This window comes from Mustela erminea, chromosome 12 (genome assembly GCF_009829155.1).
Source record: "Mustela erminea isolate mMusErm1 chromosome 12, mMusErm1.Pri, whole genome shotgun sequence".
NCBI lineage: Eukaryota > Metazoa > Chordata > Mammalia > Carnivora > Mustelidae > Mustela > Mustela erminea.
In genome coordinates this window covers 59,513,635-59,540,709 of record NC_045625.1, presented here as the reverse complement: position 1 = coordinate 59,540,709, position 27,075 = coordinate 59,513,635, and the positions used below count along the sequence as shown (strand labels likewise).

The following is a 27,075-nucleotide window of genomic DNA, read 5'->3' as shown; positions in this document are numbered from 1 at the left end:
CTCTGCCTTCGGCTCGGGTCATGATCCCAGGGTCCTGGGATCAAGCCCCACATGGGGCTCTCTGCTCAGCAGGGACCCTGCTTCTTCCTCTCTCTCTCTCTGCCTGCCTCTCTGCCTACATGTGATCTCTATCAAATAAATAATTAAAATCTTTAAAAAACAAAACAAAACAAAAAACCTATATATGCTTAGAGGCGTTAATAAACTCATCCAAGTCCACCCATCTAGTAACTAGCAGAAGACAGAATTTGAACCCAGATCTCTTTTTACTTGAAAGCCAGTGTGTTCTTTTCAATACACCATATTCCTTCTCACTAAAATGATAAAACACACATGACCCACAAAAATGCAGGAGTCCACCAATATATGCCACAGTAACTCTTCAGGGCTTCTCAGTAAAATGGAGGGAAATATAGAAGTCGATATTCCTGATTAGTATCACCCAAATGATCAGGTGCCAATCAGGCTTCATTTGATCTGTTCAGTATTGGAAAGTGCAAGGTATATTCCAGAGAGAATGCCATCAAAACCAATAAAGCAACAAGTTTTAGCACCCAATCTTAAGTCGTCATGCAATTAGAAAGTCATTTTCACAGAAATATCTTATTATTCAGACTTGACTATATGTTTCAACCCAGCTGCTCACTTGGGCAGTGCCCTTCTGAGCACTGGCCTTTGAAATGCTAATTCACTGGCTGAACAACTGTTCAACTGCTCTTTAGCCTTAAATATTCTGAGGCTTCATGATGGGTAGCCAGAGCAGCCCCTGAGAGAAAAAGGAGCTCCAGTATCCAAGCTGTCTTGATCGAGGAGATGGACTAAACCAGGAGGCGGGAGACAGAACCTCTCCCCAGGCTCAGGCTACGAGGGGCCACCTGAGGCTCTTAAGTCTGGCATTGTTAGAACCTACAAAACTGAGAAGGAATGGAATTAAATGAATAATTCATCATCCCAAATTCACATTCACCAAAAGTAGCTATATAATAATGGCAGTTAAAGGACTTTAAATGTGTCCTTCTGCTTTATATTTTAGTGTGAGATACCAGGTAATGGAATCCGTTCTCTAATTCACTTTCCACAAACAGAATCAGCCCAAATGTTTGCTGCTGCTGCTTTGTGAAATCCTGTGCTATTGTTAAACCACAGAAAGGGCTGGAAACTGCTGGGAGTGGGAAATTTTATTCATTTCAATTCTATAAATTACTACTGAGACCCTATACAGAGAGTGAAAACTTGTGGTCCCAGACCAGATCCATCCCAAACATGTTTTTCTTTGGCTTCAGTATTATTGCTGCTTAACAATTTTTAGTTCAGCCAAATATGTAAAAATTAGGGATGTTGTACACATAAAATCTGGATCTCAAGCTTCTCTAGGAAAATCAGAAGATCCTGGGCATGGCTTCCCAATTGGCAAGAATAGGTTGGGTGCTTGCTTCCCTCATGAGATCTAGCACAAACTTTGTAAAATGTTGAACTGGTCTGCTTCAGTAATGAATTTTATTTGACTAGTCACTGTGTGCATTGAATCTGCAGCACCTGGCTACATTCAAGGCCCAGTTTTGGGGCAGGGTCAAGGAAGCAGTATCTAAAATGAGTAAATACACTCACACTACACATGGGAAATGAGGATTTTAGCCAACTACTAAAAGAAATATATGGCAACTGTGATAACTGTCAGGAGAGACACAAAAGCCATAATAAAGTGCACTAGGTATACTGGCTGAGGAGGGAGGCAGAGAGAATTACATACCAAACTGTGCATGACTCTGGTCACTTCTCTCTAGCTGTTCCCCTGTGACTTACCCAGTGCTTTCTAAGTTCAATGCATCACAAAATTCTGCACTTTTTGATTTATTTATTCTATTTTTTAAATTTTTTTTTCCTGAAAGTTTTTAATCCTCTTGAATAAATTTTGTGTCTGGCACCTCCTTATCCAATGACTGCAACCACAGTTCAGATCAGATACTCACGACCCTGACTGTGTTTGATTTCACATCGGTCTCTTAACTGTCTCTCACCCTCAAATCCATCCCCAACACAGCTGTCAGGAATCTACTAAAAATGCAAGTTGGTGCACATCGACTCCCCAGATTAAGAGATTTCACTGGCTTCCTTTATTACTTGGTAATGCTGGACTTTTCTTGAGAATGAACTGAGGGACATTTAAACCATTCCTTACCCTTGATCCTTACCTTCATATATTTCGGTTTAATCTGTCAGTGTGTGTCCTAGACAGCGATACTCTCAGCCCCAAGTGATTCCCACGTATCATCAGGTTGAGAATCACTGATCTACCAGGCAAGCTTCAAGCTCCTGAACCCTGCCTTAATGCTTCCCGGCCTGTTTTCTGTCTCCACCACACCGGTGAATATCACCTTCAAATTCCAGCAACGACCTGCTGGTGGCAACAGCATGTGCTTATGTCCACCATTGCACTCACTGCCCCACTCTGTCATTATCTCTGTATTACCCCCTGGCAATTCTGAGAGCACTGACTTAGCTCTGTCCTCTTGTTTTCTCCAGGAGCTTGGGACACAGTAGGCATTAACTAAGAGTGGAGCCTGGGTGGCTCAGTGGGTTAACTCTCTGCCTTCGGTTCAGGTCATGGTCTCAGGGTCCTGGGATCGAGCCCCGCATCAGGCTCTCTGCTCAGCGGGGAGCCTGCTTCCCCTCTCTCTATGCCTGCCTCTCTGCCTACTTATGATCCCTCTCTCTCTCTGTCAAATAAAATAAAATAAATAAGTAAGAGTGAAAGAAGAGGCGCCTAGTTGACTCAGTCAGTTAAGCCTCTGCCTTTGGCGCAGGTCATGACCCCAGATTCCCAGGATCAAGCCCAACATCCAGCTCCCTGCTTAGTGGGGACACTGCTTCTCCCTCTCTCTCTGCCCTCCTCCCCTGGGCTCATGCTTGCACATGCACATGCTCTCGCAAATAAATAAAATCTTGAAAAGAGTGGAAAAAGCAACAAAAAGAGCAGGTAAAATTCGGACTGGCTAAGATGTGCAGTCATGAAAGGGAAGAGGGGAGAATACTAGCGAAGCTGGACGAACACAAAGCACTTCTTGAGCTAAATAGAATGTTGGTGATCATGACCAATTAAGAAAGCTTCTTTTAGGCTACAAAGAAGAGTCTAGTGGCCTGAGTAAATACCCCAAAGGGAAGGGAGCCAACTCATTTCCTGCCCAATAGTGGCATCGGATCCATTTATTAAACTGCAGTCTCTTGAGGGAAAATAGATCCCAGAATATAAGCAATTGTTTTATTACAATTATCATAATGCCCTTCCTGTTTCCATCTCTCACTCCAAATCAGAACAATTAAAATGCAAAAAGAATTATGTGTTTTGCAATTGCTAAATGATCTTTTTATATCCCTTTGCTGATGTAGTTCTGATTATTTCAGAAACAGTAGTTCTCCACAGTGGTTTCTGCCACTTCAAATGATTCACGCAGTGGGGCTCTCATTCTTTCCCGTGAGATTTTACTCCATAGTCGAATAGACTTAATCATTAGTCAGCTTCCTTCATATCCAGCCAAGATTTTTGTTTAATATAATTAGTCCTACTTCTACATACAACTCTATACAGCCTCCATCCTTACAAAAATAGAGTTATGCTTTCATGCATTTTCAGAAACTTGTGCCTTCTACTAGTTGCCAGGACAAAGTGGCAACAGTTGGTTCTTTATATTTTACCATGTGAGTCAAGAATTCTGATTGCAATCAATTGCAAGCTGCCCCTTCACCGCACCCCAGGAAGGCTTTTCAATTTGCTGACATACTGGATCGTAAGTGTTATTTCTAAACATTGTTGCTGGATCAATGGCGCTTTCTCATTAGTTTTATTTTGCTTTGATTTATAAGCACTGAGATGGTACAGGGTACATCTATACCAGAAAAACCTATGATGTGACCAAATTCACCATGACATTTCTGCTTGCCTCCACGAAACCAGTACCAGGCTTCAATACCCATCTTTATCAATGTGTTTCTTTACAGACCCCATTACAACATTCCCATCAAATGTAACACTTCCCAGCACTTCTTTCTTTACATTTAAGGTGTTCATAGCTCCAAATGTCAGGCTCACAGTGCAATGAAAATATCCCACAGCTGATAAATTATTCATTTTCCAGGAGTTTGCAATTTCAAGTGGCATGAACAGCCGAGTACCTGAAGCACCCCCAAAAGACATAAAGTGCAGTAACATGCAAAACTTTTGCCGCATAGATTCTAAAGGTTAAGCACTATTAAACATCTCTGTTTGTCAAGAGATGTGCTCCTTGAACTTATTTATTCTAATTAATCTGCTCCCAATAAACATTACTAACAAAGCAAAGTGCTAAAAGAGGCTAATCAAATGTGTCTCCTTTCCTGACTTAACCTTACCAGGTTAAAACAAGGTCCTCTGCTGATAAGTATTCTCTGCTTCCCACTGTCTGGTGAGAACTTGTCAATGAGTAAGGTCAAAAGCAGGGTTGTCAAGCCATGAACTCAGAGCAAATCTGGCTCCCTACAGGTGCCGTTAAGTAAAGTTTTATTGGAACGCACCACTCCCCATTTATTCATTGCTGTGGCTGTTTCCTTCCTTAAGGGCAACGTTGAATATTGTAACAGAATCTACGGCCCACAAAGAAACAATATATTTGCCAAACTCTGGTAAAAAAAAAAACATGCAAAATTCTTTGGGGCGCCTGTGTGTCTCAGTCAGCTAAGTGTACAACTCTTGATTTGGGCTCAGGTCATGATCTCATGGTCTTGGGATCCAGCCCCTTGCTGGGCTCCCTGCTCAGTGGGGAGTCTGCTTGAATTTCTCTCTCCCGTCCTTCCTCCCCCCACCCCCGCTGCCTCTCCTCCCACTCACATGTATTCTCTCTCTCTCAAATAAATAACTCTTTTAAAAAGAAAAAAGCACGCAAAACATGTAAAGGTTTCAGAATTGTAGCACTAGGTAGGGTTTTATTTCATGTATGCCAATGTGTGCATCTACCCAGGAAAGGGCCCCTTTAAAGTGCTTGTTAGATCATCTGAAAAATAAAGCAACCACCAGTCCGAGGTTATTCCTCAAGCTGACAGGTACTTCATTTTGATGACAATAATCACCATGCGCTTCAGTTATTTATTAGTGTGTTTTAAATCATCTCAAAACTTGCTTTAATGCAAAGATTTCTTTGCACTGGATTTGGCCGTGCAGGCTCCAGCTGCCTGGTCCTTCTCTTTTTCTCACCTGGCCTCACTCACGTGGCTTGCAGTCACCAGGAGGAGGCTGGACTCTGGCTGGAAGGCAAGATGGCTTTGCTCTTGTATCTGGCTCTTCATTTGGGATGGCTCCAGTTTATACTGGGTTGTATTGGATGGTTCCAATCAGATAGGCATTTCTTTCTCTCCATGAGTAACTGGGTATCTTTCTATGATGACTCAAGAGAGGAAGTAGAAGCCCCCAGACTTCTAAGAGCTAGGCCCAGCAGAGGAGTAGCATCACTTTTGCAACATTCTATTGGTTAAAGCAAATCAAAGTATCAATGCACATTCAAGGGGAGGATAATCAGATGGCACCTTGAAAGGAGCTGTAAAATATCTTGGCCCTGATTTCCAATCTATCACTTCTAGGAGAATGATGACATTATGATTACAGTGATAAAATCTTGAAGGCAGACCTTACTTCTGACAATTTAGAATCAAATGGACAGATAAGAGCAACAAGAAAGCTTAATAAAAACTAAAAATCATTTTATAATAAAACACTGGCTGCACAGAATACAACATTTTCCAAACTGACAGTATTTTCTCCTTTTTTAGATCGAAATGAGACAGGAGATTTTCTAAAAGCCATTTGATGCTTCTCTAATTTTTATATAGTGCATAAACTGTAGATATGATCTAATCTTTCCACCATGACTCTGAATCCTCACCCCACCTATCAGTGAGGTTACTGGACAACTGCACCAGAGCTGGGCCTCCAGGGCCGCTGCACCGGGGGTATCCCATGGGCTGTCTGCTTGTGGCTCTGACCACTGTGCCTTTGAGTTCCTGTACCTGCCCCCTTTTAACTAACCTGCCTCCTGCCTGGTCAAGGAGTCAAGAGAGGTGAGTTCCAGGTCCCTTGCCATCACCTACTCCATCCTTTTGCTCCAGGCAGGTTATCTGTTCTGACCTTTGATTTCTTTTATCTGAGAAGTAGTGATAATAAAAGGTATACTAGGGTACCTGGGTGGATCAGCCAGGTAAGTGTCTGCCTTCAGCTCAGGTCATGATCCTGGAGTTCTGGAATGAAGCCCCAGGTCACCAGGCTCCCTGCGCAGCAGGGAGTCTGCTTTTCCCTTTCCCTCTGCTCCTCCTCTCTGTTCAGGAGCACCTGTGTACTCTCAGTCTCTCACTTTCTCTCTCTCAAATAAATAAAACCTGTAAAAAAATAAAATAAAATAAAATAAAATAACAGGTATACTGACTACTGCTAGAATTTTCCGGAACAAATTAGACTAAAAATAAAAAGTGTTTAAATAATTATGCAAGGGAAAGGTATTATTACAATCATTGCTAGGAGATAAAATTGCATTTTATTGCTAAAATAAAAATAATATAGTAACAGAATCAAATTCGTATAGTATGAAATACATAGTTAATATAACAGTACTGGCTAACTTTTACTGAGTGCTTACTGTGTTTGAAGCATAGTGCTAAACACCTAACAGTGCTCAGTGTTTACTTCTCAAGGCACCCTTACCATTACCATCAGATATTCAAGACCACCAAACGGAGACATGACGAGATCAGACAATCTACCTTTGGTCATCAACGGGTACTAAACAGAACTATGGCTAATCTTTCCCAGTCAGCATAGCTGATTGCAAGAACTTTTAAAAGGTCTATCATTGGTCTGACAAAATTTCCTCCTCTCAAACCCCACAGAAGTTGGAAAGGTGTTTACCTCTCCCACCCTCTGCCCCAAGTTCTGTTCCAGAGTTTCTGTACTATTAGTGGTTCTAAACCCGAGGTGCTTTTGCCTCCCAGGGTACATTTAGCAATGTCAGAAGACATTTTGGTAGTCCCAACTGAAGGTCAAGGTGCCAATGGAAGAAGCCAGGGATGTTGCTACACATCCCACAATACTCAGGGCAGTCTTCAACCATAAAGAATTAGCCCAGAATGTCAATATGCCAAGCTAAGGCTGCACAGATGGCAGAAACCCACATGGGGAGACTTCGTGTAGAGTTCAGCACATAGGTAACATACAAATCTATGATGTGGATGCTTCTGTTTATTTGCTTGGTTTTTTCGTTTTTTGTTTTTTTGTTGTTGTTTTTGTTGTTGCTGATCTAAAGGATATGCTGCTTGATTCCTTGATCTAAAAATCATTGCATTAGGTGAAAATGCTAGATAGCTAGCTTCTGCAAAAGTCAGGCATTACAACATCTGCAACGGGATGAAAACAAACCTTTACTGAACAGCCACTGTGCATCAGGTAATGCACGTCGGCATTCCCAAAGGGTCAGGAGAATTAACGATATCCTCCAGGTAAGCAGAAAGGCTAGAATTTAAGACAAATGTGGTTGTTTACAACATGTACTATTCTGGAGTAAATATACTAAAGTTATGGTTTAATAACCATCCTTTTATTTATTACCTTATATCCCCTTTGGACTTAAAACTAAGTCCAGATATGTTAAATCACGTAAACCATATAGATTTTTTTCCCCAAATGGAAGAGGTTAACTAGGAAAACTTTTATTTAAATGCTTTCACCTGCATAGGAAATACAAGCTAAGAATCACTTAGGAGTTGATTGCTATCACCCTGACTACATGGAAGCATGCAGAGAAAGACCTATTAAAGTTCATTCTTCCCTGCAAGTCAGTGTTGACAATCACCCTCCAATTACAGATCTGCTTTTCATACATCCCCTCCTAAATCCTCTCCAGCTATGGATATCAATGAAGGGACATGCAGACTTAATTACATGTTTCCAACGTAAAACTATCATCTGCTTTAAAAGAAAAGCAAAACTGGCCAGAGATAAAGAGCAAAAAGCAGACATTTGTGCTTTTGTTAGCCAAAGGCTTTAGGGTTCAAAATCTATACTGGCTGGCACAAAGGAAATTTCAGTTAAGCTATTTAGACAATGGCTTATAACTTGAACAAGAAATTGTACCAACCCTGCAATGCATTATTTGTAGAAAATATGTTCAATTTTGATCTAGTAAGAGCTCAAAGCACCCAATTCAGGTTTCACAGACAGATATACCAAGAATATATTTGTTTCCCTACATCTCTGTCTGGCAATCCAAACTTCTTAGTTTGGTTCACTTACTTCTTGTAAGGGCTACAGGGGCAAAGAATCAAGACCCTCCCTGCCTCTCCTACCCATCTCTTCCCACTGACTGTGCTTCAGTCTTCTGGGCCTTATTTTGTCCTTTGAACACACTGGGCTCCTTCTCTGCAAATCATTGTTCTTTTTTCTGGAGGTCCTGAATGCCACTTTTTCATGGCTGATCTCTTCCCATCACTCAGCTGAGCAACACCTTCCCTGATATAAAATGCAGTGCCCTGTCCTTCCGTTACCCCACCTCCACTGTTATGCACATCAACTTGCATTATTATTTTTGAAGCATGTATCACCATCCAAACTCATACTGTTCATTTATTTTTTGTCAATAACCGCGTCTTGCTGCCCTCTCCTCTGCACATCATGGGCGTTTACTTAATGAAATATTATTATTTTAAAATTAACTGTTGTGATTTAAATGCACTTTTTAAAAAAAGATTTTATTTATTTATTTGACAGAGATCACAAGTAGGCGGAGAGGCAGGCAGAGAGAGAGAGAGAGAGAGAGAGAGGGGAAGAAGCAGGCTCCCCGCTGAGCAGAGAGCCCGATGTGGGGCTTGATCCCAGAACCCTGAGATCATGACCTGAGCCAAAGGCAGAGGCTTTAATCCACTGAGCCATACAGGTGCCCCTTAAATGTACTTTTTTTTTTTTAAAGATTTTATTTATTTATTTGAGAGAGAGAGAGCATGAGAGGAGAGAGGTCAGCAGGAGAAGCAGACTCCCTGCCGAGCTGGGAGCCCGATGTGGGACTCGATCCTATGACTCCAGGATCATGACCTGAGCCGAAGGCAGTTGCCCAACCAACCAACTGAGCCACCCAGGCACCCCTTAAATGTACTTTTAAAGGAAAATAAAATATAGATACTACAGGGGTTTTCTTTGTATCAACTTGAAGTCACTATAACTTAAAGCTGTAAAAGACCTTTTTAGTGATAAACAGCAAACACTTTTAAGGAGTGAGGGGAAAATAAATAAAATTAACAATAAACAAAACAAAACAAAAAAGAAAGAAAAGAAAAACCACTGGAATGTATTCTTTTTAATAGGTTTGCTATTATGTATGCTGTATTTTTAGCTTAAAAGTGAAATCTTGTGTGTTTTTTTTTAATTTTTTTTTAAAAGATTTTATTTATTTATTTGAAAGGCAGAGATTACAAGTAGGCAGAGAGGCAGGCAGAGAGAGAGAGGAGGAAGCAGGCTCCCCGCTGAGCAGAGAGCCCGATGCGGGGCTCGATCCCAGGACTCTGAGACCATGACCTGAGCCGAAGGCAGAGGCTTTAACCCACTGAGCCACCCAGGTGCCCCAATCTTGTGTGTTTTTTAAAATGAAGATATAAGTACTTAGTAATATTTTAATGTCACATTTAATAACTGTACTATAAAATGACTGTCATAACACCATGCTGTGATTTTGCAAAACCCATAAAAAACTGTAGATGGAATTTAAAACTTTTGTCAGAGAACAAAACTAACTTGAAATATTTTTGTAGTAAGGTTACTGAATCTCATTCACAATTTTAAACTCAGTCTGATTCCACTTTTCTTCACAGATAGTACCACAAAGATTAAATAAAATTACCTGAAATTGACAACCATAAAGGGAAATTATAAAATGAGCAGTGATACATTTTTGGGAAGAATATATAATGCCTTGTTAAAAATAAAGGATTACTTAACTCTTACTAACTTGGTCTTTTCTTTTACTCCAAATTATAATAATTTGTACATGGTACAAGTTCTAGGAGAATGTCACTTCGCAGTCGTCAACTAAAATTCTTTTTCAGTATCAAGGCTGTCCTGCCTCCCTTATCTCCACCACTCTGGTCTGGTACCCCCATTATTTCCATAGCTTCGAAACAGCCTCCCAACAGATCCCAAGGCCACTCTGGCTGGCCTGACTCCAAAGCATCTCTCGACCCAGCAGCCACAAGGATTTTTTTTTTTTTAATGCAAATCTTTTCTGTCACTCCCCCAGCTGTTCTTAGAATAAAAACCAAGATCTTGAACAAGTTCTATGAGGGCTTGAATTAGACAGTCTATGCCTATTGTCCAGCCTTATTTGAATTCTCTCTCCTCACTGTCTGGGATCCAGGCACATCCATGCTTTGAGTCTCCAGAATACACTAAGTATTCCTGTCCCAGGGCTCAGGAACACATCCTTTCTTGGACCATAACAGCCCATTCAAATATAGTTTACTTAGCTTCTCTTCACCCTTCAGATACTAGCTCAAAAACCATCTCCTCAGAACTATGCATGTTATCAAATTTAAAAGAACTATATACCTTTAAAAAATAAATTAATATAAAACAAGTAAACTCTGTAGTTTATAGTATTGTGCTCATGCTGATTTCCTGTTTTTGTTAAAGTGCAATCATTATATAACATATTACTTTAGGGAAAACTGAGTGACATGGGAAATTCTTGTACAGTTTATCAACTTCTTTTAAGTCTAAAATTATTTCAAAATTTAAAAAAATTACTCCTCAGGAAAGTTTTCTATTACTTTTCTGAGGAGACTGGGCACTAAGCTCCCTATTTTCTTCCCTCATAAGATTTAACACATTCAGAAAGTGTAAATTTTTGAGATTAATGTTAAATATTTGTCTCTGTCTAGAGTGTAAGCCCTTTGGGGCAAGGATCATATCTCTTTATCTCACTATTGTATCTCCAGTAGTTAAGTCAATGCTTGGCACAGGAAGTATGTCCAATAAACATTTACTAAAGTGACTATTATATACAGGAATAAGCCAATGAGTCAATGTTCTTTGGAAGCATAAGTATATATAAAGATATATATTTACATATTTAAAAGATATTGCTCAAATTATGAAGTTAATGGGGTAATAAATGTCAACAGAGATCTAAACATAGATGCTACCAACTTGGAAATGATGCAAGCTAATGAGAAAAAAACTATAATAGCAACTAACATTTAGTGAATATTTAATCCTATTATTCAAGATGTTTTGCAAGTAGTTCTTTATTTAATCTTATAACCATATAAGTGTGCTATTTCCCATCTTAATTTTACAGATGAGAGACACACAGATATTTGCAACTTGCCCATGCTCAGAATAATTATATAGCAGAGGCAGGATTTGAACATACACTTCAGCTCCTGAGTCCATAGTCTTAAGTACTACCTCTCCTCTGAAGATAAATTCTGAAAATATTGCTTGAGAGAATTCTAAAAAGTGAGCAATGAATTCTGAAGGTAGATTACAAACAGATATGAAACAACATTCTTTAATTTTTTCTATCTCCACCATTCTGTACAAAGCCTTCCATGGAGCATGCATACAAGTGTTCACACATATACACATGACTTTGGTGAATAAATACATGAAGCTAAAGCTAACAGAGGAAAAGAGAAAACAAGACTATAGGTAAGAGAATCGGTTTCCATCCCATCACCAGTACTTCTGTCTTTGATACTTAATTTCAAAATGGACACTGGTTGGGAGTTTTCTATGTTCTATTTTTTGGGGGGGAGAGTTGGCTTCTAAAAATGAGTGAGGCAGAGCAAAATGGGCAGCAGAGTGATGGGGATCCCAAACAAATCAAGGTTATTTGAAATAATAGCTAAGTGAGAAAAATTAAAGAAATTAAGAGTGTAAAAGGAAAGAAACGAGGAGATCACAGAACAGAATAATCAGAGTATTAGCAATAGCAAGAAGTAATTCATCAATATTTCAGATATTGTTCTATCTTTTGAGTAAAGGGTCTCATCACAGAGATCAGAGGTAAGAAACATATCATAGTTAGGATTTCTTTCTTTTTTTTTTTTAACATCAAGTCCCTCTATAATCAAGAAAATGCTTTTAATTGGACACATTGGTTGATTTAGTGACATATTCTTAATTTCACTAGGTAGGTACAGTTCTGCTGGGAGCAATTAATTCAGAAAGCCACAAACACTCTGCAAAGGGGCTTAAGGATCAGTAAAATAGCTGGGATATTTTCCTTGTGGCAGACAGATGGATGTTGCTAATTTAGCTACTTTAAATTGAGTGGGAGGAGGTGGAGGGAAAGGCAAGGTTTTTATTTTGCCACACATCTGTAAATTCAGAGAAAGGGAAAACAAGGAAGACATCGATAAGCTTGGCAAATGAACTGGATTTCTTGCTGCTCTCCTCAGTGAGCCGGTCTATCATAACTGGCCTAAAGAAATCAGCACACCCTCCTTTCAGGGTGCATACACTGAAGGGAATCTGACCAAACTGCCAGGTTAAGCACCAGTTTCTCTTTTCTGTTCTGATAGTTCCACTGAAATATAATACATACAACATACAGATCACCCACTTAAAGTATACAATTCAATGGCATTTAGTGGTGTCTACTCAATTGGTACCATCACACCAATCTAGTTTTAGAACATCTTCATCACCCAGGCAATATTTACCTTTTAAAGGACGGTTTAAATAGTTTAGGGTATACATACATACATACCCAAATAGTCACAGTCTAAAGTAAAAACAGAAAAAGTGGTTTTTAATGCATATTAATGTTCTCAGTGTGAAATGGCCTGACTGCTGAGAGGTATGCATTTTGATGACATAAAAAAGACATCCTTTCCTTTTCTAACCTCATCTTGGAAGGTCCAACTGCATGACTTAGGCTACTTCTCAGAAGTGATTCTGCAAAATGCAAAAAAAAAAAATAATTTGCCCTGCCCTTTAATTATTTTCCTTATTTTCTTTTCTTACAGAATAGTTTATAATGATATGAAAAGCCATTTATTCTTTTCTGTACCCAGCTCACCTGCACTTCCAGCTTTCTGGTCCAATGGCCCATATAGTAGAATATTTGTTTATAGTAGATCTCTATAACTCCTCTCTCTGAGCAGCTCAGAAAAATCCATTATAAGAAGCAACAGAACAGAAGGATGGGGTACTTTTCATTAATTAGACCCCAGGCAAATTAACTTTATTTTTTATATTTTTTAAAGATTTTATTTATTTATTTGACACACAGAGATCACAAATAGGCAGAGAGGCAGGCATAGAGAGAGGAGGAAGCAGGCTCCTCGCGGAGCAGAGAGCCTGATGCGGGGCTCGATCCCAGGACCCTGGGATCATGACCCGAGCTGAAGGCAGAGGCTTTAACCCACTGAGCCACTCAGGCGCCCCCCATATTAACTTTAAATTAGTAAGTCTGGGAGAGGAGCTTTTTTTTCAAGCTTGACTAGCTTGACTAAGTATGCTTTATAATTTTTCCTCTTGATCTTCGGTTTAATTCACAATACAAGAGTTTCAAGGATCTCTTATGTATTGGACTTTATAGAGAAGCAAGTTTAGTCACTAACATGGTGTGAGAAAACCTGGTTTATCAACCACCAAAATTTTGATAATCTGCAGGTCAAATAAAAAAGCATCTTAGCACATCACCTCATAGAACTGCTCAATAACACCATTGGCTATGTGTTTTTGACATAATGATACAATAATAGCTAACATTTATTAAAAACCCATCATATGTCATCTGCTGATTTTGTATTTTACATTAGCCCATTCAATGCTCACAAAACCCAGGAGTAGGACCTTTCCTATACAATCATCGTTATGATTATCATCATCACCATCACTCACATTTTAAAGATAGAGAAACTGAGGGAAAGAGCATGGTGTATCATGCTCCAGACTACAGAGGACAGCCAGAACTTACAACCAGACTGGCTTTAGAGCTCACTTTCTGAACCATTACTCCATACTGCCCATCAGGAAACACATGAGGTAAGAATTGTTCTCCTACTATGTGTATGCCAGTCTATTCTCTAATGCCAATGGATATAGTAGATACAATACCAAAGGGGGGGGGGGACTCATTTCTTTTATGTAAGACAGGAATACAGTGAGTAGACAAGGACTAAGAAGTTTCCTTACAATAAGGGAGGAAAATGAGGGAATGTTTACCGTCTGACATGGAAAAATGCAAAAAGTAACAGAAAATGAATGAGGTAAGCAATTTGAGGTATTAGACTATCAAACGTTGTTTCCAATGAAGATCCAATAACTATTCAGGTCAAATTACAGTTGTCAAAGTATAAACTCAAGTCTAGAATGCAACAGTCAACAATAAGTGATTTTATTACAGTGAAACCAGTTTGATGAAAGAAAGTCCTAAAAGCAGGTTTGTAGCCTGCACCTAGGTAAAAACAAAACAAAACAAAACAAAACAAAACAAAACAAAAAACAAAAAAAAATTTAAAATGATTAGTAAATAAAAAAACTAAAGCTACACATGAAATAAAACTATCAGAAATTGCTATGAAAACTCAGCCAACAGAAAAACACCCCAGGAAAATGCTAGTATAAATTTACTTTTAATTTGCATTCATGTTATCAAAGAATTGACCTCAGTCAGACCACTGCCTAAGACAAAATCTGACCTCAATCGGGCAACCACTTAAACTAGAATGAACCTCAATCAGACCATCTAAGCCAGAAAACTGGTTGGCTTGACAGGCGGAGAAACTACTGTTTGTGCTCGAACCGAAGTCACACTGAGACCACAGCTCTACCATGTGTACCCACATTCAAGAAACAAGCAAAATCATTTCCAGCACTCAAGACATAGGGATAAAAAGAAATAAGGCCCCTGCATACATCTAGCCTTTGTAATAGTGGGGATCTGTGGGGCACTTTAAATTGGCAATGGCAAAGACTATAATTTTCTGCTAAAGGGATATTATCACAATTTTTCGACCTGGGTTTGAACCAAGGCTCATAAGAGCTCTTCTACTTAATGCAACATCACACCTAGTACTTTACTATGACTTCCACAGAGCAGATGATAATCCTGACTCCTTGGCTTTTTGGAGTTAATCATTTCAAAAGGCAGTGAGCAGAGCACATTAAATTAGCATGGTGAACTAGAGTGGCTTCTTTCCATTTCCCACCCCCACACAGTTCTCTTTCTTAAATGGGCAAACGGATTTTTAAAAATTATTTCATTGTTCTCAAATGGCTCTGACAAGTTACTCTTAAATTTTGAAATAGAACTCCTGATTCCTTGTAAAAATTCCAAAATAGAGTTAGGTAAAACATGGCTACGTGTGCTAATCAAAGCATAGAGTAACAAACCAGTATCCCAGGTAATGGGAGCTTCAGAAATACTGTATTAATGTGATGATGAAAAAAAAAAAAATCTAATTCTTCTTCGGTGCTACTTAGGATGTCTTTTTTTTTTTTTTTTTCCCCCAGTGTTTTATGAAAAGGTAGCAGCACAATTTAATAGGTTATAATCTGGGACCCATTTTCCCAATGGTTCTTTAAACATCCTTTAGGGACTAAAAGCACATCTCCAACCATGTGTTATTATGTACCATGAGTGTCCTCCAATAGATCGATAAGTGATATTCTTTCTTCTTTCAAAATGTACCTTAAAAAATATGGTTAAATTTTCCTCTCACCTCGAGAATCTCTTGGGTTACACATCCCATTCAACAACGTCAAATAAATTGGCTAAAGGGAAAACATACTAAAGCAAGGCTGGAGTAGACCCAGGGAAAACTAAACAAATTATTCTGGCAAAGTCTGTCCGTTTTCATTAGTCACCATGGGAAGAGTGAGAGAGAATGACTCTTTTTCAGCTTACATCTTGAGCTCGGGAGCTGATTATCATATAAACATATAACCTGGTAAACATCTGAACTAAAAGTTGCTATTGTGGCCCCTGTTTTCCCTTTTGGAAGGCTGCTATCAAGGAAGTGTGCTAAAGGGGGGAGGTAGAGGGAGAAGGGGAAGAGCAGGAGGGAAAGGAGTAGGTGATGATCATCTGGAGTGGAGATTGTTTTTTAAAACAATTCCAAGAGTACTTGACATCTGTCTGCTACATTCCACCAGAGATTTAAACGAAGGTAAAACTGCTTCGTAGAAAAACATTTCTACTTATCTGGAAGCATAACTTCATGGATATATGACAATTATATCTAGTAATTTTAAGGAAATCTCTAATGCTATCTGAAATTAAAGTAGATTCCCAGGGTGCTGACAGGTTTTTGCCAAAAATTAACAGTTGTAAAACAATGTACTTTTTCATTCTAGCCAAAACAGAAAAATAAAGCCATATGCCTGATTTCTTTAATAAACTAAATTTAGATTACAACTTTAAGATAGATTTTGACATAAATGGCTTTAAAGTAACAAGAGCATCTTTCATTTGGGTCTTTTCCCAGTTAATTATTTGCTGGCATTGTCTTAGACATTCCTTGGCGTCACCTTAAACCAATACTCTGAAGTGCTAATTAAGAGACTATATACATTATTAACCAGAGAATGTGGTTAAAACATGCATGTTCCATATGTATCCTGTTATTAACATGACTCCTTTCACTCCTGGAAAGCTTTGGAAAACAGAGCCCTTATTTAAACAAAGAAATTGGCTGCTATTGAAGAAATTTTTGTCAGAATTCACTTAATAGGTAGGGGCAAACATGACACAGGATCCTTGTCTTTGAAACATCCTCAGCATGAATCAGATTTAATCTCACTGAAATAGACAGCAGAGGGAAAAGTTAATGACTGCAGATGTTATGCATTTCCATAATACCAGGGGACTCCCAAAGAGAATGGGTAACTTGCTCAGGAGCTACACCACTACGAAGAAACCAGCCATGTCAGTGAGCCGAAGCCAGAGACATGACCTTCCTCAGTACTATCTCTTCCAAAATGCCATGGGCCAGATGGGAAAAGAAACATATGTAAACAAGGTAGACCTAATGATTTCCTAATTACGAAGGAGATATGATCTTCTCATTAATTGGCAAACTAATTGACCACAAGCTCAGTTTCATAAATTGAGTCCAATAAACCAAACTTTGGTGTCTGTACTCCACAGAATTCTCCTTACACTTCCACACCCTTCACCCAGCCACAGAGTTGTCAGTTCTGCTTGATTTGTTTGAATACTGTACTCGACGACAGCTGTCGGAAACAGTACATCAGAACAGCTGCTATGACAGCTACAAGGGGCTTGGAAGTTTAATTGGGCTCGATGTGACACTGTGCATTTTTCTAAACATAGATATATCCACAATACGAAAGAAATTTCTAATGGGTCTGAACAGTGTTTACTTATTGGCACCACCAACTGGTTAACCCCAGTTTGAGTTACATCATCGGTCTCATAGTATCTTTGCCACCGAGCTGGTAAGATTATCCAAAAAAAAAAAAAAAGAAAGAAAGAGAAAAAAAAAAGACAAAACAGTAGGAGCAGTTAGATGCCCAAGAATAGGGGCATTAAGAGAGAGAGAGAGGAAATGGTAAGGAAGTCACGTCAATAATCTCTTTCAAAGGCTGGCTGGTAGCCAAGGAGGATCCCACAGTGTCTCAGGATTTACTTCCAAAGGAAACGTATTCAGAGGCCCTGAGCCCGCTGCCAGCTGCGAACAAAACCACTGGTTATGGCCACAGCCCCGTAAAGGAGGGAGAATGGCTTACTCTCAGCGTCCGCGTGGAGGAAGAGAGCCAGGAGCAGCAACAGCGGCCTGGCAGTGTGCACCATCCTGCAGCTTGGGGGCACGGGCGCTGGCAGTCAGGGATCACTGCCTCTGAAGCTGCGGCGAGTCGGTCTGCTCTGGAATTTCAGCTGGAACACTTTCAGAGCCTGTAAGGGCAGAGGGAGAGACAAAAAAGGAAAGAGAACACAAAGACCCTTAGTTTCTTACTCTTTTCCCCTTGTTCCGTCACCACCACCCAGAGAGGCGCAAGCTACTGTAAAGACAGAAGCGACTGTAACTGGGATGTTTCTGTGTGAGAAGGGAAGCAAGTTTGTTTGAAAAATGGGGCAGCCTGAGCCCATCTTGTTCCCACTGTCAGGCTCTGCTGAAGACAACCACCTTGAATTCCACTCTCTGCTTATGCCACCTTTTGGACAACGCTCTGTAAGAAGCAACTGTCACTTCTTATGAAACACAATGTGAATATGTCGGTGGAAGAAAGCACAGCAATGGTATGAGAAAGATTTAAGAGAAGCGTCACATGCCAGATAAAAGTCTATTATTGACAGAATAATGGAAGTGGCTTTCTTGGCACGAGGGGAAGTGACAGGGCTAATTCAACTTCTCCAGCTAAAGAGGAGAGGTTAGAATTTTTTACACAAGCACATTTGGCTTCTTCCCTGAAGACACATCAATGTTCAAGTCGAGTTTAGCTTCAATAAGTCAAAACAATAGTTAGCATGAGCCTACTTGATTTAACAGGATTTTTGTATGTCTCCTGGGCAATAGCTTAGTTTTCTCAATCTTCTATGTAAAACCAATAAGCCACAAACTATTTTTGGAAAGCCTACTCTGTGCAAATGCACTTAGTATAAAGGGCCAGGAAATAAAAAAAAAAAAAAAAAATTAGTCGGATTCTGTCTTTTGTGACTTTCTAGTTTACTAGAAAAGATAAAACAGATACATCAGATGACGAGTATAAGTTAATAAGTGATGAGTGTCAGGAAGGAGAACCAAATAATGCCATGAAACGTAGGATCAGCAACGGTATCAGAGATAAAGCGGTATCTCAAAGTGAGCTTGGGAATACAGTTGGGATTTAACCAAGAAGAGAGAAAGGCATTCCAGGAATTCTGTACAAAGGCAGGGCAGTGGGAAAGGAACTTTGGAAAAGATGAGTCTCCAGCTTTGGCAAGAGTAGGGCTTCCCAAACTTCCATATGCATCAGAATCACCTGCAAGGCTTTTTAAAACAGATAGCTGGGCGAAAAGAAAATAAAACAACAACAACAGATAGCTGGGCACCATGCCTGGTGTGTGGCTCACTAGGTCTGTGATGGGGATCTCAGAATTTACATGTCTAACAAGTTCCTGAGCTATGCTGATGGCAGCTGGTTCAGGACTCCAACTCCACTGGGTTGAGTAATGAATTCATTAGGAAAGCAGAAGAAAATGAGGCAAAGGAAAATGGTTCAGTCTTGAAAAGAAGGAAAGGAAAGGAAAGGAAAGGAAAGGAAAGGAAAGGAAAGGAAAGGAAAGGAAAGGAAAGGAAAAGGTCATGGTGAGACTTGAACACCAATCCAAGTCAAGCAGACCTTACTCAGCAAATCATGAATAAAGCTACTTAGTGTTTCTGAGCAGAACAAGGACATGGGCTTTGAAAAGATGAGCTAACACACAAATTCAGCACTATTAGGCCCAGAGCAAGTATCCCGTGAAAAGTAACACAGACCACAGGGGATGGTGGTCTGGATAGGAGCTGAAAAGAAGGGCAGCCATGACCGACTTGCTCCAAGCACTAATCTGAAGTAATGACTCGTCGGGTGATAAATAGTTATTCCTACAGGAAACTTCAAGAAATCTAGCGCAGCGTCTTACACAGAGTAGGCTCTGAATACAGAGGGAGGGAGCACTGAATTCTATTGCTTCCTCTATCATGGTGAAAACTTGAGGATGACAATCAGAATTCTTCTGCCAAATGAAACAGTATACTTTTAAGTTTTGTTTATTGGAATATTTAAAACATGTACAAAAATCTTGACAGGAAATACTAGAGATATCCTGAAATAACCTAATCCACCAAAATAACTTGTACTTGAAAAAGTATTGTAACAGAGATACTATAGCCTGATTGAGCCTGAGAATAAAATTTTTTTAAAGATCTTATCTTTTTCATTACTATGCATGTATCATTTGAATGCAGGAAAGATAAAGCTAAATGAAAAGGTGGGGATCATTGTAATTACCAATCCACTTCTAGCCCTTTTTATTTTTAACAGATTTGTGGTTGGCATGAAATAGCAAGTTATACATTGAAATACATCCACTTGAAACCAAAAGCTAGCCAGCTGCTCCAAATCTGCTATTGTTATCAATCTCATCTGGAAAATAACTTACCAGGCAGTTCGCAGCTATCAAAAGCTAGAATTCTCAAAACTTTACAGGAAAAGTGCTAAGGGAATCAGCTCTGCTCCCCTCCCCACTGTTCCCATCCTCATGCCAGCATTTTCAAATGACAGCGAAGTCCAGGAGACATCAGTCCTGTCGGACTCAATTTGTGTCTGTGCAAGCGTATCAGAGCCAACTGCTACATAATGACTCGGTGCGATCACAGAGATGGAGATGTATGAAATGCTCTCTCAGGGAAGAAGTGATTTGGCTTTTTCCTCTACCTGACTAAAGTGGCATAAGAGGACCAAATTCTTCCAAATGAACCTACAAATGTTACCTCTAGACTTAAAACAGTGATAGGATCTAGGAATGAATACAGTTAGAGAACATACATATTTATACTTAAATGGGCTATGTCCTTGGCCTGGATATGGCAAGAGAAGATCAGAGGTGTGAAGATAAGACCTATTCTAGATGTTCATTCCGGCTAATCTCCACTCCATATCTTGTTTATTACTTGGTAACACTGCCAAAAGGGAAATGTGGCTTGCATATCAGTAACGTGGAGTTTAAATTTTAGAACAAAAATGGGAAATGGATTTTTTTAAGGAAACACTGACAGCAAAAATAATGAGGATGAACAAATATTACAAGCAGTTTCTTTTATCCTAGAGAAAGGGTTGCCAAGCACGTTGCAATGAAAAGAGCAGGAAAAGGCGTTCAAAGATATTAAAAGTACTACAGGTTAGCTTAACTTGGATTTTGATATGTCCTGCCTTCTGAAGTCTTCTTTAACTGGGACATGCAGATAACACTGAACCACATAGCTAAGTTTAAAATAAAACAAAAAACATATTTAAAGCTCTCTCGTCTCTTATTGCTTATAGGACAAAGATCTTCAGGAACAATAATTTTGTTGATTTCCAATTAGCTGAACAACTACTTTTGTATTTCTGTACGTGGACAGCTATAGAAGCTGCCAGTTCAAAGGGCCAGGGTGCACAACATGATTTGAAATGGGATAACAAAGAGTGCACCTGCCTGAAAGCCTTCACAGACTACTGTTTCAAGTAATCATGTAACTGCCATGGACTCAACTCTTTACCTTCAGTTTAACATTGTAACCCTTTCCTATAAAAATATCTTCGTATTCAAATTAATATGAATCTGAAGGATTTTTTTTCCAGCCTTTTGTATTGTAGCATGTGTTTCTGTTAACATAAGGGAAAAGAGGCAACTGGAACTTTTCTTTCTTTAAAAATCCCAAGTTCCTTAGCAAAATGAATGATTGCAGGTTTTATGCAGGAAATAAGCATAATGATTGTGTAACATCTTGTCACATGAGGAAGCAGTGAGACTTTCAGGAACTACTAGGTTATATTCAAAAACAAGGAGCCAAGGTGATGAGGACCCATCAGCTAAATGTAGGACAATCTGACAGCAAGGGCAACAGTAGCTACAATTTACTGAAACACATCCTCCTAAAATCCATGGGTTCATAAGTTCAAAAATAATTTTAAAAAATTACTTCTGTCACTCTAGAAGGGAGTTAAGGGATCAAATCGTTATTCTGAAAAGAGGGAGAGAAAGGGAAAGAATGTTTCATTAAATAAAATCTCCACAGATCTTAAAACAAAACAAAAACCTGCCATCACTAGAAAACTAGGCATCATTGTTTATTTCACTGTTTATCAGGTTGCTTCTTTTGAGCTTTCTAACGACACCCTGCTCTCAATTCTCGACTTCTTAGAAACAATCATATTGCAGTGAGACTTAACTGAGCATTTATCCATACAGACAGACACTAAGTTGGGAGGATGCCGTGCTAAAGGAAGAAGTCCTAAAACATGACTTCTTTTGATCAACCTCCCGAAGGGTCGGGTCTCTCCCAATTGACTAGAGAAGGTTTCCAATCATTTAAGAGAAACAACCATTTGTGCACAAGATGTGCTACCAGGAAACCCCAATTTGTAAAACAGACATGAGCAGGGCTGCTGTGGCTGAAGCAAGGGGTGTAGGCGCCTGGAGTTAAGAGCAAGCTGGCAGAGGCTTCTGAGGGCCATCTGCGAACTCCCTGCCCTCAGTGCACAGTGACAACACAAGGACATGAAAGGAAAAAAGAAAACAAAAATAAATTTCCAACATTTCACTTATTCATAGGATTTTTCCACCAGGAGATAGCCGCCTAAATATTTTATCATAAGCTAGTACAGGAATCCTCCGGCGCTATCCAATAAAACTTTCTGCAGATAGACGTGTTCTTTATCTGCACTAATAATTGGTTACTTTCAACATAGCTAGTGAAACAGGGGAAGTAAACATTTTATTGTATCTAAATTTAATTTCAGTTTAAATAGTCACATGTGGCCAGTGGCTGCCTTTTTGGACAACACAGACTATGGTTACATGTTTCAACAGCATTGAACACAATAGCAATAAACACTACATAGGTTTTCAGGGTTGGAGATGGAAACAATGAGTTGGGAACACTTAGACTTTGCAGTCCTGGCTTCCTCATAATCAGAATCTAAAGATGCATTGTATTATATGAGGAAATCCACTTAACCTCTATGCCACTCACTTCCCCATCTCTATCCACTACCCTGCCAAAAAACAAGTATCTCTCTCTTTTTCTTTTTAAACTACTCCACATAATGTAAAGGAAGGATCTGTACACATCCATAGGAAATGATCTGTATAGTTCTTATGAAATGGTCACATTCAACTGATTAACATGAGTGAGGGTTATGCCAAACATTCTTAAATAAATATGCGCTGAAAGCCTCAAAGCCCATCATGGAAAACACACCAAGAAAAAGGACAGTGGATAAAGGCTATTAAGTTAAATAAAACACTGACAAAATAACTTTATCCAATCCATGCCTGGATAAAACACTTAAATTGAAGGATATTAGGAATTATTTTTATAAGTGAAACTCAAATCTTCTCAAAATTATACTCTTTCCCATAATAGCACAATATATCAAAACTTTATATTTTTCAGTATTTTGCCCTAGACATGATTACATGGCAGTAAATTGGGGAGGGAAAAAAGAGACTTTATGAACTGTCACATATAAATACAAAGTAATAACTCAATCATCTCATTTTTGGCGTAGGCTATGACTTAATATGAAGACAGGTGACTCTTAAGTAAGCACATAGTAATTCTTTGAAGAAATCAACTGAATTATATAAGAATATCTGAAGAGTAAAATGATACCTATCAATATGGATACTATAAAAAGGCTCTTTACATGTTTAGTTTTAATACATAACAGAGAAAAGCCATTTATCTGAGCTTAATATAGTATGACTCTTTTCAAATTACTATTGATAAGATAATGTCTCTGCAAGATGTAAAAACTTTACATTTGAGGCAGACATAAATATTAGTTACTTTCATTAATGACAAAATGACATGATTAACTTTGGCCATTTTTTTCCCTTTCAAGAAGTAAAAGTGAAGTATGCCATGAGAAAAAAAAAACAGATAGAGAGGAAAAAAATAATACCTTATGTTCCTGCCTATTTTCTCTCTAGAAATGGAACTATAATTCTGATTTGAAAAGGAGGATGGCTTTAAAGCATGTAGCTTCTTTAAATGCTTATTGCATGCGATTACTTCCACCTAGCTTTATATGATGCTGATCAAACTGGCATTGGAAAAGATCAAATACAATTCTCTTCAACATGCTATTGGGACTCTGCTACGTGTTCCACTCTTCCAAAAACACATATTAAATATGAGTAAATGATCAATTTCACAAAGTATAGATAGTCAATCCAGCCACTTCTTATCCAAACAACAGAACAGACTATTATTTTAAACTTCGGGCATTTTTAAATGGATGGAAACCGTCATTCATAATTCACTATATATGACTTTTCTTTTCCATTATCTTAAAATCAAAAAGGGTATTCCTTCTTTCACACACACAAAATATTTTTTGTTCAAAATGTATTTAGCTTTGGGCTACCTGGGTGGCTCAGTAGGATAAACATCTGCCTTCCGCTCAGGTCGTGATCTTGGGATGGAACCCCCATCATCAGGCTCCCTGTGGGGAGTCTGCTTCTCCCTCTCCCTCTGACTCTCCCCTCCACTCATGCTCTCTCTCTTGCTCTCTTGCTCTCTCTCTCTCAAATATATGAATAAAATCTTAAAAAAAAATAAAATGTTTTTAGTTTTTAAAATATATTATGGATAACAATGTGTTAATTTTTATTTCCATTTTGTTTGTTTTATTTCCATCAACACAGTGGAAAAGAAATCTATTAATACATGATCTATTATACTTATTTAGTAAATTTTTTAATTTGTGGGGAAATTACTATTCCCTTTAACACTGACTACTTCTTTTCCTTGAAAAGATTTTAAAAATAAAAGGATGGTCTTTAAATTGTTTTTAAATCCTTTCTTACTAGAGTTCAGTGAAAACCAATTTTGCCTACTCACGGTGGTATATCTATAACTCCATCCTCAGAGCGACCAAAGCTCTAGAACAGTAGCTCTCAATTGAAAATGATTTTGCCACCTCCCCAGGGACATCTGGCAATGTCTGGAGAAATTTTTTTGTTGTTGTTTTCACGACATAAGGAGAGCACTAATGACATCTAAGCAGTTGACGACAGGAATGCTAAATGCTGCTAAGTATGTTACAAGGTACAGTATAGCCCCCCACCCCACAACAAAGAATTACCTGGCCCAAAATGTCAACAGTGCCAAGGCTGGAAACACTATGCTAGAAAGGTTCATTAATGTTGAGGAAAATTTTTAAATTAAAAAAAAAAAAATGGAATTTTTCAATGCTTGTTTATAGTACATGTTTTCTAAACCCAACAATTTTAGGTGTTTTCAGTACGGTTTTAGTATGTAAACTCAAAACAGATTAGAATTTCTGGGCATAGCAGTCAAACACTACGGATGACTCCCAAATTTCCCTTTTTGTCCTATGCTAGAATTGAAATTGGCTTGCCTTATGAGAAGTTCAGTTCACAGGCTTAGGTGACATAAATATTGTCACCAATTAAAAGAATGAATCTGTTAAATGGCGCAGACATTGTTGCACTGATGTCTGTCAGTGAATAGACATGGTTCCCATCTCTCATGCTGGGAGCTTAGCTCTTCTCTGAGGGAACAGTCCCGGATGGAAATATTCAGTTCCAAGCAATGTTCTTGCAAATCACTGCCAGCAACAGATAGAAACTGCAATGGTGAGAGGTCATTGTGAATGGCTGTGGAATGTGGAATTAAGGAATATTCTCTTCATTTTCCCAATATGGACATCATGACTTCAGCTGGTATCTCTCTGAAAATCTGTGAATTATATTCTGTGTGAAGAAACCAGATAAATGGCTATTAAAGCAAATAGAAACATAACCTAAAGAAAGGTAGAGGGGACAAATATTAAACATAGATATCCAACATACCCTCTCCTCCACTCTCCTCATGTCGCATATTTATTGTATCCAGTTATATTGCACTCTTCTTTATTCTTAGTACCTTCCTCACCTCTATGTGTCTCCTTGAATGGAATCACAATTTAATGAAAATTAAAAAAAAATTAAAAGTCATCTCAGGCAACCCACTCCTTTAGCAGACAATGAATGAAGCAAAAGAACATAATGAAATTATTAATCTCAGAAGACACATCTGGTCAGTCTCAGAGCAGGGTTGACAACATAGACCAATTTTGTATCTTGTATTTGTTTCTCATTTTTCTTCTATCATCTCTGACTTACTAGCTTAGGTGAAGCTGTGGTTAATTCTAAAATTAGCAGCATAAAGAAAAAGTCTCTCCCTTAACTGGCAGAGAGGGACAATATAAGGATTCCCTCAGATAAAGAAGGAAGAAAATCTTAAAAGTGGGGTATAAGAAGGAAGGTTGAAAGAATCTCACTCAATACAAGTATTTGAGAGTCATTGTCTTACATAGATAAATAATTCACAAATGAAAGTTTATACCATGAGTCAAAAATTCTCCAGAAGGTCAATCTTTAACCCAGTAACCCATTATTGTATAACTGAGTATCTTAGAGTCAAAGATTTTATAGGTGTGTTTAGAAGTGGAAATGATTAACCAGAATTAGTTTTCTAAAAATTCTGACAAGTTAGTAATTGAATTAATAACATGCAGACACATGTTTTTATCACCATAAGACATATTTATTTTGCATATTACCATCAAGTTCTTTTTTATGGGGTTTTTCTCTTTAATTTAAATTCTAGCAAGAATACATGTAGATTAATTGGAAACAAATAAGAATGTGTTAGATGGTGAATTCGCAGCGTTATACAGCACAGTTACCCACGTGGAAAGATACCAATCTGAGTGCTCTTTACTATAAGGTTGCTTAGGGCAACATGGCCACGTTGAAAGAAGGAATGAAGACACATAATGGACATTTTTTAAAAGCAGTTGGCATTATGAAGTGATTTGATAATAAAGTACAAAAATTTCCTGCAGCAATAAAGGCACTATGCATCTCCCATACCAAGATGTGTCAGCAACGAAAAAAATACTTTTCTATAGTCACTCTTTTAGAAAATCTGTTCAAGACCTCCAGAAAAATGCTTTTGTAAAATACTGTCATTTTTACTATATTTCTATAAAATCCTCAAACAAAACACACAGTACCTATATCAGAAACAACGTTTAAAGTAATTCAAAGCCTCCTTACAAACTAGGTGTACTAACTTCCTCACTCCCAAACTTTCTGGATACTGACTATAATCTTAAACGAGTGGCTCACATGACTGAAAGGAAAGAAAATGTCCAATAACATCAATCGAACTTCTCTGCTGCGTTTAAGCATCATCAGAGAAACCTTTCAAAACACAGATTTTTATCTTCCAAAGGAGGAAAGCAGCCACTACTAACAGGGAGTGAACAGGGGAAGATGCGGCAGGCTAATGTGGGAC

At 38.6% G+C, this 27,075-nt stretch overlaps 1 protein-coding gene across 45 annotated transcripts in view; it reads right to left on the bottom strand.

Moving 5' to 3' along the window:
• PTPRD (protein tyrosine phosphatase receptor type D) overlaps positions 1-27,075 on the bottom strand; it is a 2,254,226-nt gene that overhangs the window by 397,508 nt on the left and 1,829,643 nt on the right. For all 45 annotated transcript variants that reach the window (XM_032307482.1, XM_032307455.1, XM_032307469.1 and 42 more), the window contains one exon: positions 17,765-17,930. In XM_032307482.1, the coding sequence (XP_032163373.1) occupies positions 17,765-17,828 (64 nt within the window). In that variant the 5' untranslated portion in view covers positions 17,829-17,930. The remainder of the gene's footprint in view (positions 1-17,764; positions 17,931-27,075) is intronic.